Here is a 14,320-nt window from a genome sequence, read left to right on the forward strand (position 1 = left end):
ACTCATCATTTTTTGTGAGATGCTTGCTTCCTAACCTATAATTTGAAAAATATAATGTCCTAATTAATCATTTATTTTGATAAACATTACACCATCAGTTAAGTCTAAAAAAGGAGGATAATTGTTTTTGTCTTTGCTAAGTTAAACAAGCAGATGGTCTCCAGTACTTCTGTTGCATTTCCTTTGTTGCTAAAGTATATGTTTCTTGGGATTACATCACCACTTAAATGAATTTAATTAAGTGTGGGGGGGTGTGATCCCTCAGGAAATATCTTTTCTGAGGCTGCACTTATAACAGTTTTTTTTTTTCACGTACAACAAATGTGCGCAGCACATTATTTTTCTCTTCCTCTCTTTTATCAAGAGCGAAGACTGTAACAATTATGCCACTCCCAGAAGGATGCAGCTGTTTCAAAAACCCTTCAAAATCAGAAATAAAACTTATTCAAGCATCTGCGCCTGACAAACAGGACATTTGCTTCCTTGACTGCGAGGTCTCCCTTCGCCCAGGGCGGTACCCCCGTCTGAGAGCCAAGTGCCAGGTACTAGAGCCGAAGAGCTCTCTGCGCACAGGTCCGCTCAGAGTTCCCCCGACTCCGCAGCAGCAGGGCCACTTGCGGGAACATCACTGAACTTTCCGACCTACCTGGCATCTGGAAAGGGCTTCCTGGGTCTGAGCTGGTGGGGGAGTGCGGGTAGGTGCCACTGCTGCTTCCAGGAGAGTTGGGGTAGCTGCTGCTGGGGGAGTGAGGGAACGGATGGCTATTGGGTTGCTGGAAAGAATCCGGAAAAGTTGCGTTGAGTGGCATGTGAGGCTCATTTTGTCCTAAGTTACGGAACTGAGCTAATAGGCTGTGCTGAGGATTATATTCACTGTGTCTTGGAACCAGCACTGGAGGAAGAACTAGAAAAGGGGGAAGAAAAGAGAGAGACAAAAATGAAAATGATGAAAATCTGTAATCACAGCACAATGAAGTAGAAAGATAATCTGTAAGTAACAACAAATTATCTGAACCCTGCCCCGCTGCCAACTCAAAAGCATCATGCAAATGAAGAGCCATTTTCCACTGAGGAATAAATGCAGTAACAAGTGGTCTCTTTAGAATCTGCCGTGACTTATGCCCCAGACCTGTAGCATTGACATACTGCCCAAGGAAAGTCTGCGAAACACCTTTTAAGTTAAAAATGTCCACAAGGTTTCCCCATTCTTAATGTTTTCATTCACTAAAAACCAAAGCACAATTATGAACATGTACCACCACTGACAATTCCACTTTTCCAGCCCTGGTTGATAAGATGTTCCATTTAAGAGTTAATACTTATTGAATGGTATGAATTATTCACCATAAATGTTTTAAATGGACACATTAACTCACTGTGAAACAAAAGGAGGCACAGTAAATAACGTTCAGAGGATAAATACAGTGAGCAGCATAAAATCCAAATGCCATTAAAGGTAGTTAATTAGACAAAATATGATGTTTTGTGGGACAGACTTTATGTTGTGTCCAAGTCGTCCTACTTCACAAAACTCTGTTCTCTGATGATCTTCATGCATTTAACCCACTTTTCAGTAATCCATATTTTGCCTGACAGGCAAAGGAGGAAACAGGTCATATAAACCACATTTTGCTGATTGGATACTCAAGGTTTAAAAGCCAAAAACATACACACCACTAGAGAATGAAAGAAAACAGCTCAAGTCATGCCTGAAAGCTCCATTAGGTACCTAAGGAGTTAAGAATTAGCATGGTCTGCAACCTCCAGAAACCTCTAGAGGCAAAGCCACTATAAATTATGTTGCTAATCAAAGTGAAGGACTGGGTAGTAAACCCTAACAGGGTTAGATCCTCAACTTTCCACCACAGTCCCCAGACACCTCCTCTCCAGTAACACGGGCCCTTGGAACCCCTACTATGCTCACAGCCTTGCCTAGAAAAACCACCCATTTGGAAATCTGCTTGGAGGAGAGAGGAGGAGATTTAAAATCTTCTATTGTTGTTGGGAGTTAGAACTCAAAATATATTCTCCCAAAGAAACAATATTTAGTGGTATTAGGAATTAAGTAGATTTTTGAGGGCTTTCCAGGGACTCTATCTATAATGTATACCATTTTTGCAGGAAAATATGCCATGAACACTTGCATTATCACTTACTTATTCATAAGCTAAAAACTGTTTAAGTAAAAATAGGTTTCTGAAGGTCTTAAATGGTCTCTTATGTTATTATCTTAAATTGCTAATCTGTAGAAATAAGATCTACTAGTTTCTCTAAGCTGATCCCTTAGAAACAAGTCTTTTTAGTATAATAAACGTATTTCCTTTTCTGCACAGCAATGGAATCTGCCCAAATTAAGTCCCCAAAAGCATAATTCCTCCTTCTACCTTTCAATAGTCATCTGAAATGTAAATTATTTTGCTAAAGCAAAAATTCCCAGTTGTCATAAAGGCTCCTCCAATGTCAACAGAAATCTATATTGCAAAATAAACAAAGGCTCTGAAATAGCACAATACCTTTGAATTACCTATGCAATCATCCTTTTTCTTTTAGCTGCTGCGGCTTGAGTTACTACTTCCCAACTTGCCTTTCATGGTCATCTAGTGATAGCCTCATTTCTGACTGGTGCCTTAAAAGCGGGGCAAATACTGGCCTCTAAACCCTGCCCCCAAAATGCAGCACCAGACATAGCACCTTGAATCAATCCTCCGTCTCAACCCTTCGGAGGACCCACCTCCTGCCCTGTCCCCCCCCCCCCCCCCCACTCTCCTTAACGGAGGACCCACCCCCTGCCCTGCCCCTCCCACACTCTCCCTATCGGAGGACCCACCCCCTGCCCTGCCCCTCCCACACGCTCCTTAACCGAGTCCCTGTTTCAGCACCTCTCATTGTCTTTAATTTTAGAACAGAATTTGTGGGGCGCCTGGGTGGCTCAGTCAGTTAAGCCTCCAACTTCGGCTCACATCATTGTCTCATGGTTCGTGGGTCTGAACCCCACATCAGGCTCTGTGCTGACAGCTCAGGGCCTGGAACCTGCTTTGGATTCTGTGTCTCCTTCTCTCTCTGCCCCTTCTCCGCTCCTGCTCTCTCTCTCTCTCAAAAATAATCATTAAAAAGAAAAATAACTTTTTCCTCACCTCTGATTATCAAGATAAGATGAATTCTGCCACTGCTGACATACGCACAAGTATCTTTTAATAAACTTAAAAAATTGTATTGAGTATCACACATCTATAATAAAATGCACAAGTCTTTATATAAATGATATAATATGTACTCTTGTGCCTGGTTTCTTTAGTTCAACACTATGTGTGTAGGATTCATCCAATGTTATGTATACCATATATATATAGTAAGATGTTTACTCAGTCCCCCCACCTAACCTCCTCAGAGGATAATCAATTTCTTTTGTTCCTCTGGTTTATCCTTGTATTTCTTCTTGAAAAAATTAAGCTGATAAATATGTGCTTTCTTACTTTGTCTTTATTACTAAAAAGGAAAGTAGCCCACTCTATAGACTCTCTTGCACTTTGTACAGCACCATAGTTTATTCAACCAATCTCTTATGTCTGAGTAGTTTACACTATTTTACCATCACATATAATACTGCAATGAATAACTCCATGTATATACACTGCAGTATTGTTAAAGGATTATCTTCGGGGTAAATTCCTAGAAGTAGAGATACTGGGTTTTGAAAATGCAGATACAACTTTGTTATTGTCAAGTACCCATCATGTAAGACAGCGATTTTCCCCCCACAATCCCACAACCATTTTGTCAAACTTTTGATTTTTTGGACAACTGGATGGGTGAGAAATGATATTTTGGTGCAATTTTTTTTTTAATGTTTATTTGAGAGAGAGTGAGAATGTGAACATGCAAGCGAGCAGGGGAGGGGAAGAGACAGCAGGAGACACAGAATCTGAAGCATGCTCCAGGCTCCCAGCTGTGAGCACAGAGCCCTACCAGGGGCCTGAACTCACAGACCGCCAGATCATGACTTGAGCCAAAGTCAGACGCTTAACCAACTGAGCCATCCAGGCACCCTTCTGGTGCAATTTCAATTTATATTTCTCTTTTTACGGTGAAAGTCCATCATTTTTTCATGTACTTCAGGGGACATTTTAATATATTTTTCTGTAAATGGTCTTCTTGTACCTTTTGCCCATTTTTTGGTCTTTTCATTATATATAGGGACTCCTGGGTGGCTTAGTCGGTTGAACATCCGACTCTTGGTTTCTGCTCAGGTTATGATCTCACAGTTCCTGGGATTGAACCCTGTGTCGGGCTCTGTGCTGACAGCGGGGAGCCTGCTTGGGATTCTCTCTATCGGTCTCTCTCTGCCCCTCCACTGCTTGTAATGTCTCTCTCTCAAAATAAATATTTTTAAAAATATTTAAAATAACATTAAAAAGAAAAAAAATATGTATTGGAGATATTAGCCTGTGTGACATTTTATATGTTACAAATATTTTATTGCAATGTGTCATTTGTCTTTTGACTTTCCTTATGTGAAGAAGCTTATTTTTTTATTTTTGGTAGTCAAATTTACCAATATTTTCCTTTATTGCGTATGCAGTTTGATCATAAAAAGGCTTCTCCTACACCCATAAGGAGGAATTCATCCATGCATTCTTCTAGTACATATAAAGTTTCCTATTTTATTTAGATCTCTGATCTGTTTGTAGCTCAGTTTTATTTATACTACAAGGAATAGATCTAATTTTATCTTTTTCCAAATGGTTGGCCAGTTGCCCCAACACCATTTATTAAAAAGCTCTTCTTTGTTCTAGTGATTGGATATACCACCTTTCTCATAAAGTTCCATATATGTTAGAGTCTATTTTTAGACATTCCATCCGATTCTATTCTAGTCTGTGCCCTGCTACCACTGTTTTAATTATAGAGGCTTTATGTTTTAATATCTGATAGGGCTAGTCCCCTCTCACAGTTGTTCTTTTTCAGTGTTCTGCTTGCATGCTTACTCCTCCATATGAACTTTAGTTATTATCTTGTCTACCTCCAGAATAAAGAGATTTGGTACCTTTACTGAGGGTCACATTATATTTATAAATTAACTTAGTAAGAAAATCTTGATGATGTCAGATGTCCTATTTAAAACCCAGGAAAGTTTCTTCAAGGCTACTTTTGCATCTTTTCAGAGTGTTCCATAGTTCTTGTATTAGCTCAGACCGCCATAAAAAAATATCACAGACTGGGTGGCTTCAACAACAGACATTTATTTACTCAAAGGGTGGCTGGAAGTCTGAGCTCAAGGTGTTGGCGGGCTCATGTCTCCTGAAGCTTCTTACCTTGCAGATGGCTATTTTCTTGTGTTTTCTAACATCGCTTATTTCCCTGGTGTCTCTCTGTATGTCCTTATCCCTTCTTATAAGGACACCAGTCAGACTGGATTAGGGCCCTCCTCAATGGCCTCACTTAAAGGCCTATCTCCAAATTCAGTCATATTCTGAAGGACTTATGATTAGGGCTTTGACATACAAATTTGGGGTGGGGGTGGTGAACAATTCAATCTAAAACACTGCACTTGGTTTTATACATTTATTACATTTATAAGTATTTTATTTTTTCTGTTCCTATTTTAAATGAAAGTTTTCTCTTCCATTATATCTTCTAGCTGGTAACTGTTTTTATATATGAAGGTTATTGATATTGCCATGCTTTTATATACTGCTACCTGGCTGGATTCTTTTGTTGTCTGAGTTAGTTTTATCATTGATCCTTACAGAGTTCTCCAGGTAAATGATCATGTCACTGAACAGTTAAAACACAATTTTCCTTTCCAATTGTTTTCTCTTGTCTAGTTGCATTGGCTAATAGTGCTAATATAATGTTAAAAAGTACTAGAGACCGTGAACTTTCTTGACTTATTCTTGACCTTAGCGGAAATGCCTCTAGTGTTTGTTTCCCCATTAAGATGCTGACTTTAAAACTCTGATACATATATATATTAATTAAGTTAAGGAAGTATTCATCCATTCCTGTAGTTCAGTGTTGTTATTAGGAACAGGTGTTAAATTTTCATTAGAGATTTTATAGCATTTCTTAAGATAGTATTGATTTTTCTTCTTAGACCTAATTAATATGATTAATTATTATTCTTGCATTCCTGGCATAAAGCCTGCTTGGTCACGATGTATTATTTTCTTAACGAGGGGTGTTTATAGTAATATTTAGGAATTTGAGGCCAATATTCATAAGTGATTGTGATCTAAGTTTCTTGGTATGTTATTTTTATCAGGTTTCGATGTCAGTGTTGTACTTGTTTGATAACTGTTTCTGTGCTCAGAAGAGTTTATGTTGCTAACTAGTCTCTAAATGTTAGGTAGACTTCCCATTAAAATTATCTGGGCTTGGTGCTTTCTTGTGGAGCAGTTCCTTACTTTCTCTATTCACTCCATAGAAATAAATTTAAGCTTTCTATGCCTACTGAGGTTAATTCTGGTAAATTATACTCTCCCTCGAAAATATCCATTTTATGTGTTTTTCAAATTTACTTGCATAAAGTATGCAAAATAATCTTATAGTTAAGTTTCATATCCTCTGTATCAATAAGTATATCCCTCTTATTTCTTATTTTTTTATATTTGTGCTTTCTCCCCAGCTGACTTTTTTTTCTTTGTTCAATTACCTGATCCTTGGCCTTTTTTCCCCCCTCCAAACCAGGTAAGATTTGTTGATCTTTTTTTTTTTACTTCATTATTTTTTGCTTCATCTTTATTATCTCCTTCCTCATACTTCCTTTGATTTACTTTGTTGTTCTTTTCCTAGCCTTTTTGACTGGAAGTTTAAAATTAATCTGTTTTTATTCTTTCATTTTTACTGATATAAGTGTTCAAGACTATGAATTTTCCTCTGGTCACTGGTTTAAATATATCCCATAGATTCTGATACGTAGATTGTGATCGTTATTTTCCAAAAGTCATGTAAATTTTGTTTATATTTGCCCATCCACTTATGGGTAATTTTTTTTTTTTTTTAAGTTTATTTATCCACCTTTTGAGAGAAAGAAAGACAGAAATCCCAGGCAAGCTCTGTGCGCTGTCAGCACTCATGGGGCTCAAACTCATGAGTGAACTGTGAAATCATGACCTGAGCAAAAACCAAGAGTCGGATGTTCAACCTACTGAGCCACTGGGTGCTCCTCACCTATGAGTCACTTAATAGAATAGTTTTAAAGTTCCCAGGTAAAAGAGCTTATTTGCTTTCAATTTCTAGGTTTATGGTATTGTGATAAGACTGTTGATTACACTATTTCTAACTTATGTAACTTGATATTTTCTTTGCAACCTACAACAGAATACATTTTTGTGAATGTTCTTTGCACTAGAAAAGAAGATATATTTTCTATCAAGGTACACTGTTAAAAAGTATCTTTAAGAGCTAGGTTATTAATAATGCTGTTTAGGTCTCCTGTAAAAGGTCAGCAACCTTCCTCTACAAAGGATTAGAAAGTAAATATTTTAGGTTTTGTGGGCTATATGGCCTTTGTCACAGCTATTCGACTCCACTGTTGCAATAAGAAAGCCATAGATAATATGTAAAAAACAAAACAAAACAAAACAAAACAAAACCAAAACTGGTTGTAGCTGAGTTAGAAAGCTTCACATTTTTGGTTTCTTCACAGAAACAGGGAGAAGAAGGGATTTGGCCTGTGGGCAGAGTCTGCATACCTCTTCTGATATCATTACTTATGTTTTTTCTTCATGACCAGTCTTATATTTAGACTGGTATGTTAAACTTCCTATTATTAGTGTGCTTCTATTTGTTTTTGCTGCCATATCCTATAGTTTCTGCTTTATACAGGAGGTTGCTATGTTGTTTGGTACATATATGTTCATTATGAAGTGTTCTTTGTGTCAATACTTTCTGGTCTGAATTCTACTTTTTCTGATATCAGACTCACAACTCCTACTTCTTGTTTCAATCTGCCTGATATACCCTTGCCAATCCTTTATTTTTAGACTTTTTAATCACTTTTCTTATCTTTTGAAGAGATGGGTCTCTTGAATACAGCACTGACTTCTGCTTTATGAACCAACTTGAAAATCTCTTTACTTGTTAAGCCCATTTATTGATATGACTGATATGCTTGGTCTCAACTCTTGTCATGTTATTGTATACAATAGTTATCGTCATATATTTACCATATTTCTCTATGTGATCTAATCCTTTTCTTCTAGATTTTTATTTTTTAAATGTTTGTTTATTTTTGAGAGAGATAGAGGGAGACACAGAATCTGAAGCAGGTTCCAGGCTCTGAGCTGCTGGCAGAGCCTGATGCAGTGCCTGAACCTGAGCCACCCAGGTACTCCTGGTCTTCTATATTTTTAAAGAAAGTTCTAAAGATGGCCTTGTATTTCTGTCGTAGGATTATTTTTGTATTTGTATTTCTGGTGTCTTCAACCTTTGTTCTTTCCTTACTTAACCATGTATTTTCTAGTTGGTCAGTTTTAAATGGTTATCTTTTGGTTCTCATCTATTATCTATACAATCAATGAGCTTATTCTACTTTCCCCTTTTTCTATTCTTCTATTCCATTTTTAAAAAATGCTTATTTATGTATTTTGAGAGCAAGTGAGGACGCAGGGAAGGGGCAGAGAGAGAGAATCCCAAGTAGTCTCCATGCTGTCAGCACAGAGCCCCATGTTGGCTCGAACCCACAAACCGTGAGATCATGACCAGAGTCAAAACCAAGAGTCACATGCTTAACTGACTGAGCCACCCAGGTGCCCCATCTTCTATTCCGTTTTTAAATTTGCACTTTCTACTTCATCAGAACATCTTAGGTTTACATACTATCACCATTCTTACTTTTGCCTTATCTCTACAATTTCATTGACAATTTTTTTCCCAGTCATCTCTTAGCTGAATAAGGTTACTCCATTAGATTTCTCAGGAAAAGCTCACTGTAACAGTATTCACTCTTGCATATTTAAAACTTTCTGTAGTTTTTTTTTTTTTTAATGTTTATTTATTTTTGAGAGAGAGAAAGAATGTGAGCAGGGGAGAAGCTGAAAGAGAAGGAGACACAGAATCTGAAGCAGGCTCTAGGCTCTGAGTTGTCACCACAGAGCTCAGTGTGAGGCCTGAACTCACAAACTGCAAGATCTATGACCTGAGCTGGTCAGACGCTTAACCTACTGAGCCACCTAGGCACCCCAAAACTTTCTGTAGTCTTGATACCTGAAGGAAAGCTTGGCTTGCCCTGGAATTCCTTAAGTTTTCTGAACTTTTTCCACTGTTGCCAATTTCTGTATGATGTTTTTGAGAAGTCTGAGTTCAGGACATTCTTGCCTTTACAAGCTATGTGCTCTTCTTATCTAGAGGCCCAGGGGACTTTTGTTTTGAAAGTCTAATATAGTTTTACTAAGGTATGTCTCAAAAGTTCATCATTCTAGGTGAATTTTCCCAAGTAGTTGGTGGGTCCTTTCTATATATAAATTTAGGTTTTCTCTAATTTCTGTTCCATGGTCTCTGGGAACTTAGGAGCTCCATTTATACATATGTTGGATCTTCTTTGTTTCCATTCCAATTGCTTTCTCTCAGACCTTTTTTACCTCTTTTCAAATCTCCCATTCATTCTTTATTTTCCTGCTTTCTTCAGTGAGTCTTATTACATTTTTAAAATTTTTGTTTATTTTTTTGAGAGAGCAAGTATGAGTGGGGGAGAGGTAGAGACAGAGAAGGAAAGAGAGAAAATCCCAAGCAGGTTCTGTGACGTCGGGGCAGAGTCCAACATAGGGCTCAATCTCAAGAACCATGAGATCACGACCTGAGCCCAAACTGATTAACTGCGCCACCCAGGCGCCCCTTATTACATTTTAATAAGAATCTTGGGGCACCTGGGTGGCTCAGTCGGTTGAGCGGCCGACTTCGGCTCAGATCATGATCTTGCAGTCCGTGAGTTCGAGCCCCGCGTCGGGCTCTGTGCTGACAGCTCGGAGCCTGGAGCCTGTTTCAGATTCTGTATCTCCCTGTCTCTGACCCTTCCCTGTTCATGCTCTGTCTCTCTCTGTCTCAAAAATAAATAAACATTAAAAAAAAAATTAAAAAAGGAAAAGAATCTATTCTCCCTTTGGCACACTGTAATTTATTCTTTACTTATGAAATGTTTTTGTTTTAAAATTTATTTTCTGAGTTCTAGCAACTGTCATTGACTTTCTTCCAATTTTTGTCCATTTATGTAGTTCCCAAATTTCTGATTTTTCCCCCAAATGCTTGTTGGAGGATATTTATTTTGAAGTGTTGTCTTACACATTCAAGCCACAGACTGAAAGAAAATATCTGCAAGTCACATAGGTGATAAAAGATTTTGTCCTGAATATATAAAGAACCTCAAAACTCATTAATAAAAAACCAAATAATCCAATTAAAAATTAGGCAAAAGATGTGAAAAGACTCTACACCAAAGAAGATGACCTTAAAATCATCAAGTTTAGTGAAACAGGCCAGACACAAAAGGGCAAATATTTTGATTCTATTTATATGAGGGACTTAGAATAGGCAAATTCATAGATACAAAAAGTAGAACAGAGGATTACCAGGGGCATGGAGAAAGAAGGAAAAAGGAGTTATTGCTTAATGAGTATAGAGTTTTTGTTAGGATGAGAAAGTTTTGGGTATGGATAGTGGTAACAGTTATACAACACTGTGACTTTATTTAATGCCATGGAATTGTACATTTACGAATGGTTAAAGTAGTAAGTACTGTGTTATACACGACCTACCACAATACAGTTTTTTTAAATAGGATCGACATACCAAGCGTTGGCAATAGGGATTCTCACACATTGCTAGCTGGAATGTAAAGTGGTATAACCACTTTCGTTAATATTTTGGCAGTTTCTTATAAAGTGAAACACACCTACCATTATGATCCAGCCATTTTCCTTCTAGGTTTTTACCCAAGAAAAATGAAATACAGATGTGTGTTTTATTTGTGATAGCCAAAAACTGGCAACAAATGTCCACTGACAAACAAATGAAAAAACAAATTATGGTATATCAACACAGAATACTACTCGGCATTAATAAGGTATGAAATACTGATTCATACAACATGGATGAATCTCCAAATATGCTTAGAGAAAGCAGACAGAAAAAGTGCATACCATATAATTCCATGCATATAAAATCTAGAATACGCAAGCCAATGTATGGTGACAGAATGGGATCACAGTAACGGCTGATGGGAGAGATTGCAAAGGTGCAGGAGTAAATTTTTGGAGGTGATGTGTATGTTGCTTGACTGTCATGATACTCTCATAGGTATATGTCAAAACTAATTATATCATACTTTTTAAACATGTACAGTTTATTCTATATGAATTATTCCTCAATAAAACTGTTCAAAAAGTAAATGTGAAGAGGCAATTTTAAATTGTCTTTTACCAATTTTTAAACATGGCTAAAATGTTCCATTATCTATTCCTTTTCCAATCCCATCTTCAAAGTTTGGGAACTATTAATCTGAGCTCTCAATAGTATATTAATACCCAACTAAAATGGCTTTACCCTAATATCTTTATTTCTTGAGACTATATAATGTGTATCTCCCAATGCAGAATCCTCATCCAGGAAAGGGATTCCAGTTGGTTATCACAGACATACCAGTGCTAACAGTGAAAACCAACTGAAGATATCAAAAGTAAGGAGCTGCAAGGAAGTTCCATGTTAAAGCGGTGATAACATTTAAGACATTCAATGTCTTGTATGGTCTGTTAGAAGTTAGTAAGAACTGCAAGGTAAAAAGTAAATGGATATCCTATGTACTCTTGAAAGATAACTTTTCTATCAAATTTATCTAAAGTTCCATTTAACTCTCTAACTAATGGCTGCCACCAGTGTTTCAGACTCTCTCACATTACCCTCAGAATCTCTGAGAGACATTTTCCCAGTGTTTCTTACCACTTTTCACCAAAGTAAACAGCAGTGACAGACAGTGAATTCATCAGGGGTCCCGGCAGCTTCACTGGAATTGTGAAATTTCACTGAAAATTTTGTCTTACCAAATTCAAACATATTTTATGCTCTACTCCTTAATACTTGCCAAACATAAAGGTGATATTTTAAGTAATTTGGAATCAAGTGAAACTGATACTCCATGAAGACGTGCAGTTTAACCTCTGGCTCAGAGTACCTGGAATGGCACACTGTGCTGGGGTGGGTTGTAGTACCTTACTTTGAACGTATAGATTTCCTCTTTACTCGGTGTGACAATTCTAACAAGTTATTAACTTCTCAGAAAACTTCAGCCAAAAAGTGACTGGTAACAGCAAGAAGGGAGACAAATAATGTACAAAATAGATTCCAGAACTAAGAGCATTTATGTAGAAACAAAGAGACGCTCCTCAAATCAATTTTAGGTGATCACCATATATCACAGAATTTACATTAACACACCACTATCACCACAAATATTTGTTCTAAGCCTGGACCAATGCTGAGCATGTTCTATCCACTTTGGAAATAAGAGTGCTTAGAGGGGTAACTTACCTAAGGTCACACAAGAAGTATCAAGAATTAGGAAGGCACAGAGCACCCTCAACTATGATATTCTACTGCTTCAGTGACCCTAAGTCTCCAAGAATGTTAAATTATGTTCTATATAGTTTAAGAGATGGATAAGTAGAATAAATTCCAGAAGTGTTTCTGGACAAATTAAGGTCAATTTAAAGGGGAAAACTCTAGTCTAATTTAACAAGTTCAGTTATGGGAGACTTCTAACTCCCTGATGGTGCATAATAGATGATTATCAAACCTGATTTGTAGAGTTTGAAGACTTAGAAGTAGGATGTCTATATGTCCTGGCTTGCCTGGGACAAGTCCTGATTTGTATGGGCTGTCCAGTAGAGTTATAATAGGTGACCCATGTCACTCTCAAAAGTGTCCTGCTTTGGACAACAAATTCTATGGGCATCCAAAGTATAAACAGTAACTACTGAAATGCAGAAGGAGAAAGAGCTGGGTCTGGGATCTGAACAGGTGCTACCCCTAGGAAGAAGTGTTAATGGGGAAGAGACACGTGGAGGCTAGTGAGGCAGGGTCACGTCTACACGCACAAGCTCCTCTAGGATAACCAGGCCCAAGCCTCTGTGGCCTGGGTGGGCCCTAAAAGGATAATGCTGCTGCTCTTCTCTCTGATGTCTCTTCACTCTGCCACCCCCAGTCCTTGTTGCCTTCAGTCAGTAATATTTCAGGTAAGGAATGATTAAGATATCAGTTTTCTTCTTCTTTTTTTTTAGTGTTTATTTTTGTGAGGGGGGAGGGAGAGAGAGAGAAAGAGGGAATGAGCAGGGAGGGGCAGAGAGAGAGGGGGACAGAGAATGCTAAGCAGACTCCTCGCTGACAGAAGGGAGCCCAGTGTAGGGCTGGAACCCACGAACTATGAGATCATGACCTGAGCTGAAGTCCAACGCTCAACCGACTGAGCCGCCCAGGTGCTACGTGATCTCTGTTTTCTATTGGGAGAAAAAGGAAAGAATGAACATGCAGGTGAATTATCCATGTGTAAAGGCCCCTTCTATGTACAATTTCTATTTCTTAGGTGAAGGTTGATCAACTAGCTGAAAGAACTAGGATTTGCAAACTCTAGGCCTGACTCCGGTCAGGAAAAGGAAGGGAGACATTGAGGAGGGTCTTCCTTTTAATATTTCTTTCCATGTTTCAGACTACTTCTATTTTATGGGAAACAAATATGCGAGCTCTGACTCTTCTGGGGAACCAAAGTTCTCTTCGGTGTACCAAAAAGGTTACTCCTACTTGGCATCTTCAAACAATGACTCACGTTTGCGGCTTCCCTTCAAGAGCTGCTCCTTTGGCTAATTTGAATTTCAAGAATCTCCTTGGAAAGAGGAGCCCAATGATAAAACACCCTTCCTTACACACACTAATTTTTGATTTGAATAATTTAAAAATCAGACTGTGTTGTGTCATTCCTATAACCCTTGTAAAAACCCTGCCTGGCTCCACACCACCTCCTCAGGTGCATTCGGGGTGGGGAGTAGGGGTGGGGGGAGATGCCTAGGCAATTTCACAATGCCTCCTTCCACCCACTTGAAAATCTCTAATTGCTGTAGATCTTTAAAAGAAGGAAGCTCTCTTCCCTTCTTTTCCTGACTAATCAAGGCGGAGAAAAGTCAAATTGCTGCCTTTTCTTGGAGATGTACCTCCACTCTTCAAATTTTTAGATCTCTCCTTCAGTTAAAACCATAAAATCCCTTTCTCAGTCAACAGGGAAACCAAACTAAGAAAGTTTCAGGAGATATTTTCGTTTCGGGAGACAATTGTGATTCTG

The 14,320-nt window shown here is 38.2% G+C and overlaps 1 protein-coding gene across 4 annotated transcripts in view; it reads right to left on the reverse strand.

Annotated features, from left to right (window-relative positions):
- The window catches only part of SMAD1 (SMAD family member 1), a 79,115-nt gene that overhangs the window by 16,253 nt on the left and 48,542 nt on the right, over nt 1-14,320 (reverse strand). For all 4 annotated transcript variants that reach the window (XM_042935388.1, XM_042935390.1, XM_042935387.1 and 1 more), the window contains exon 3: nt 647-904. In XM_042935388.1, coding sequence (XP_042791322.1) covers nt 647-904 — 258 coding nt within the window. The remainder of the gene's footprint in view (nt 1-646; nt 905-14,320) is intronic.

This window comes from Panthera leo, chromosome B1 (assembly GCF_018350215.1).
Source record: "Panthera leo isolate Ple1 chromosome B1, P.leo_Ple1_pat1.1, whole genome shotgun sequence".
In the NCBI taxonomy this organism is placed as follows: Eukaryota; Metazoa; Chordata; class Mammalia; order Carnivora; family Felidae; genus Panthera; species Panthera leo.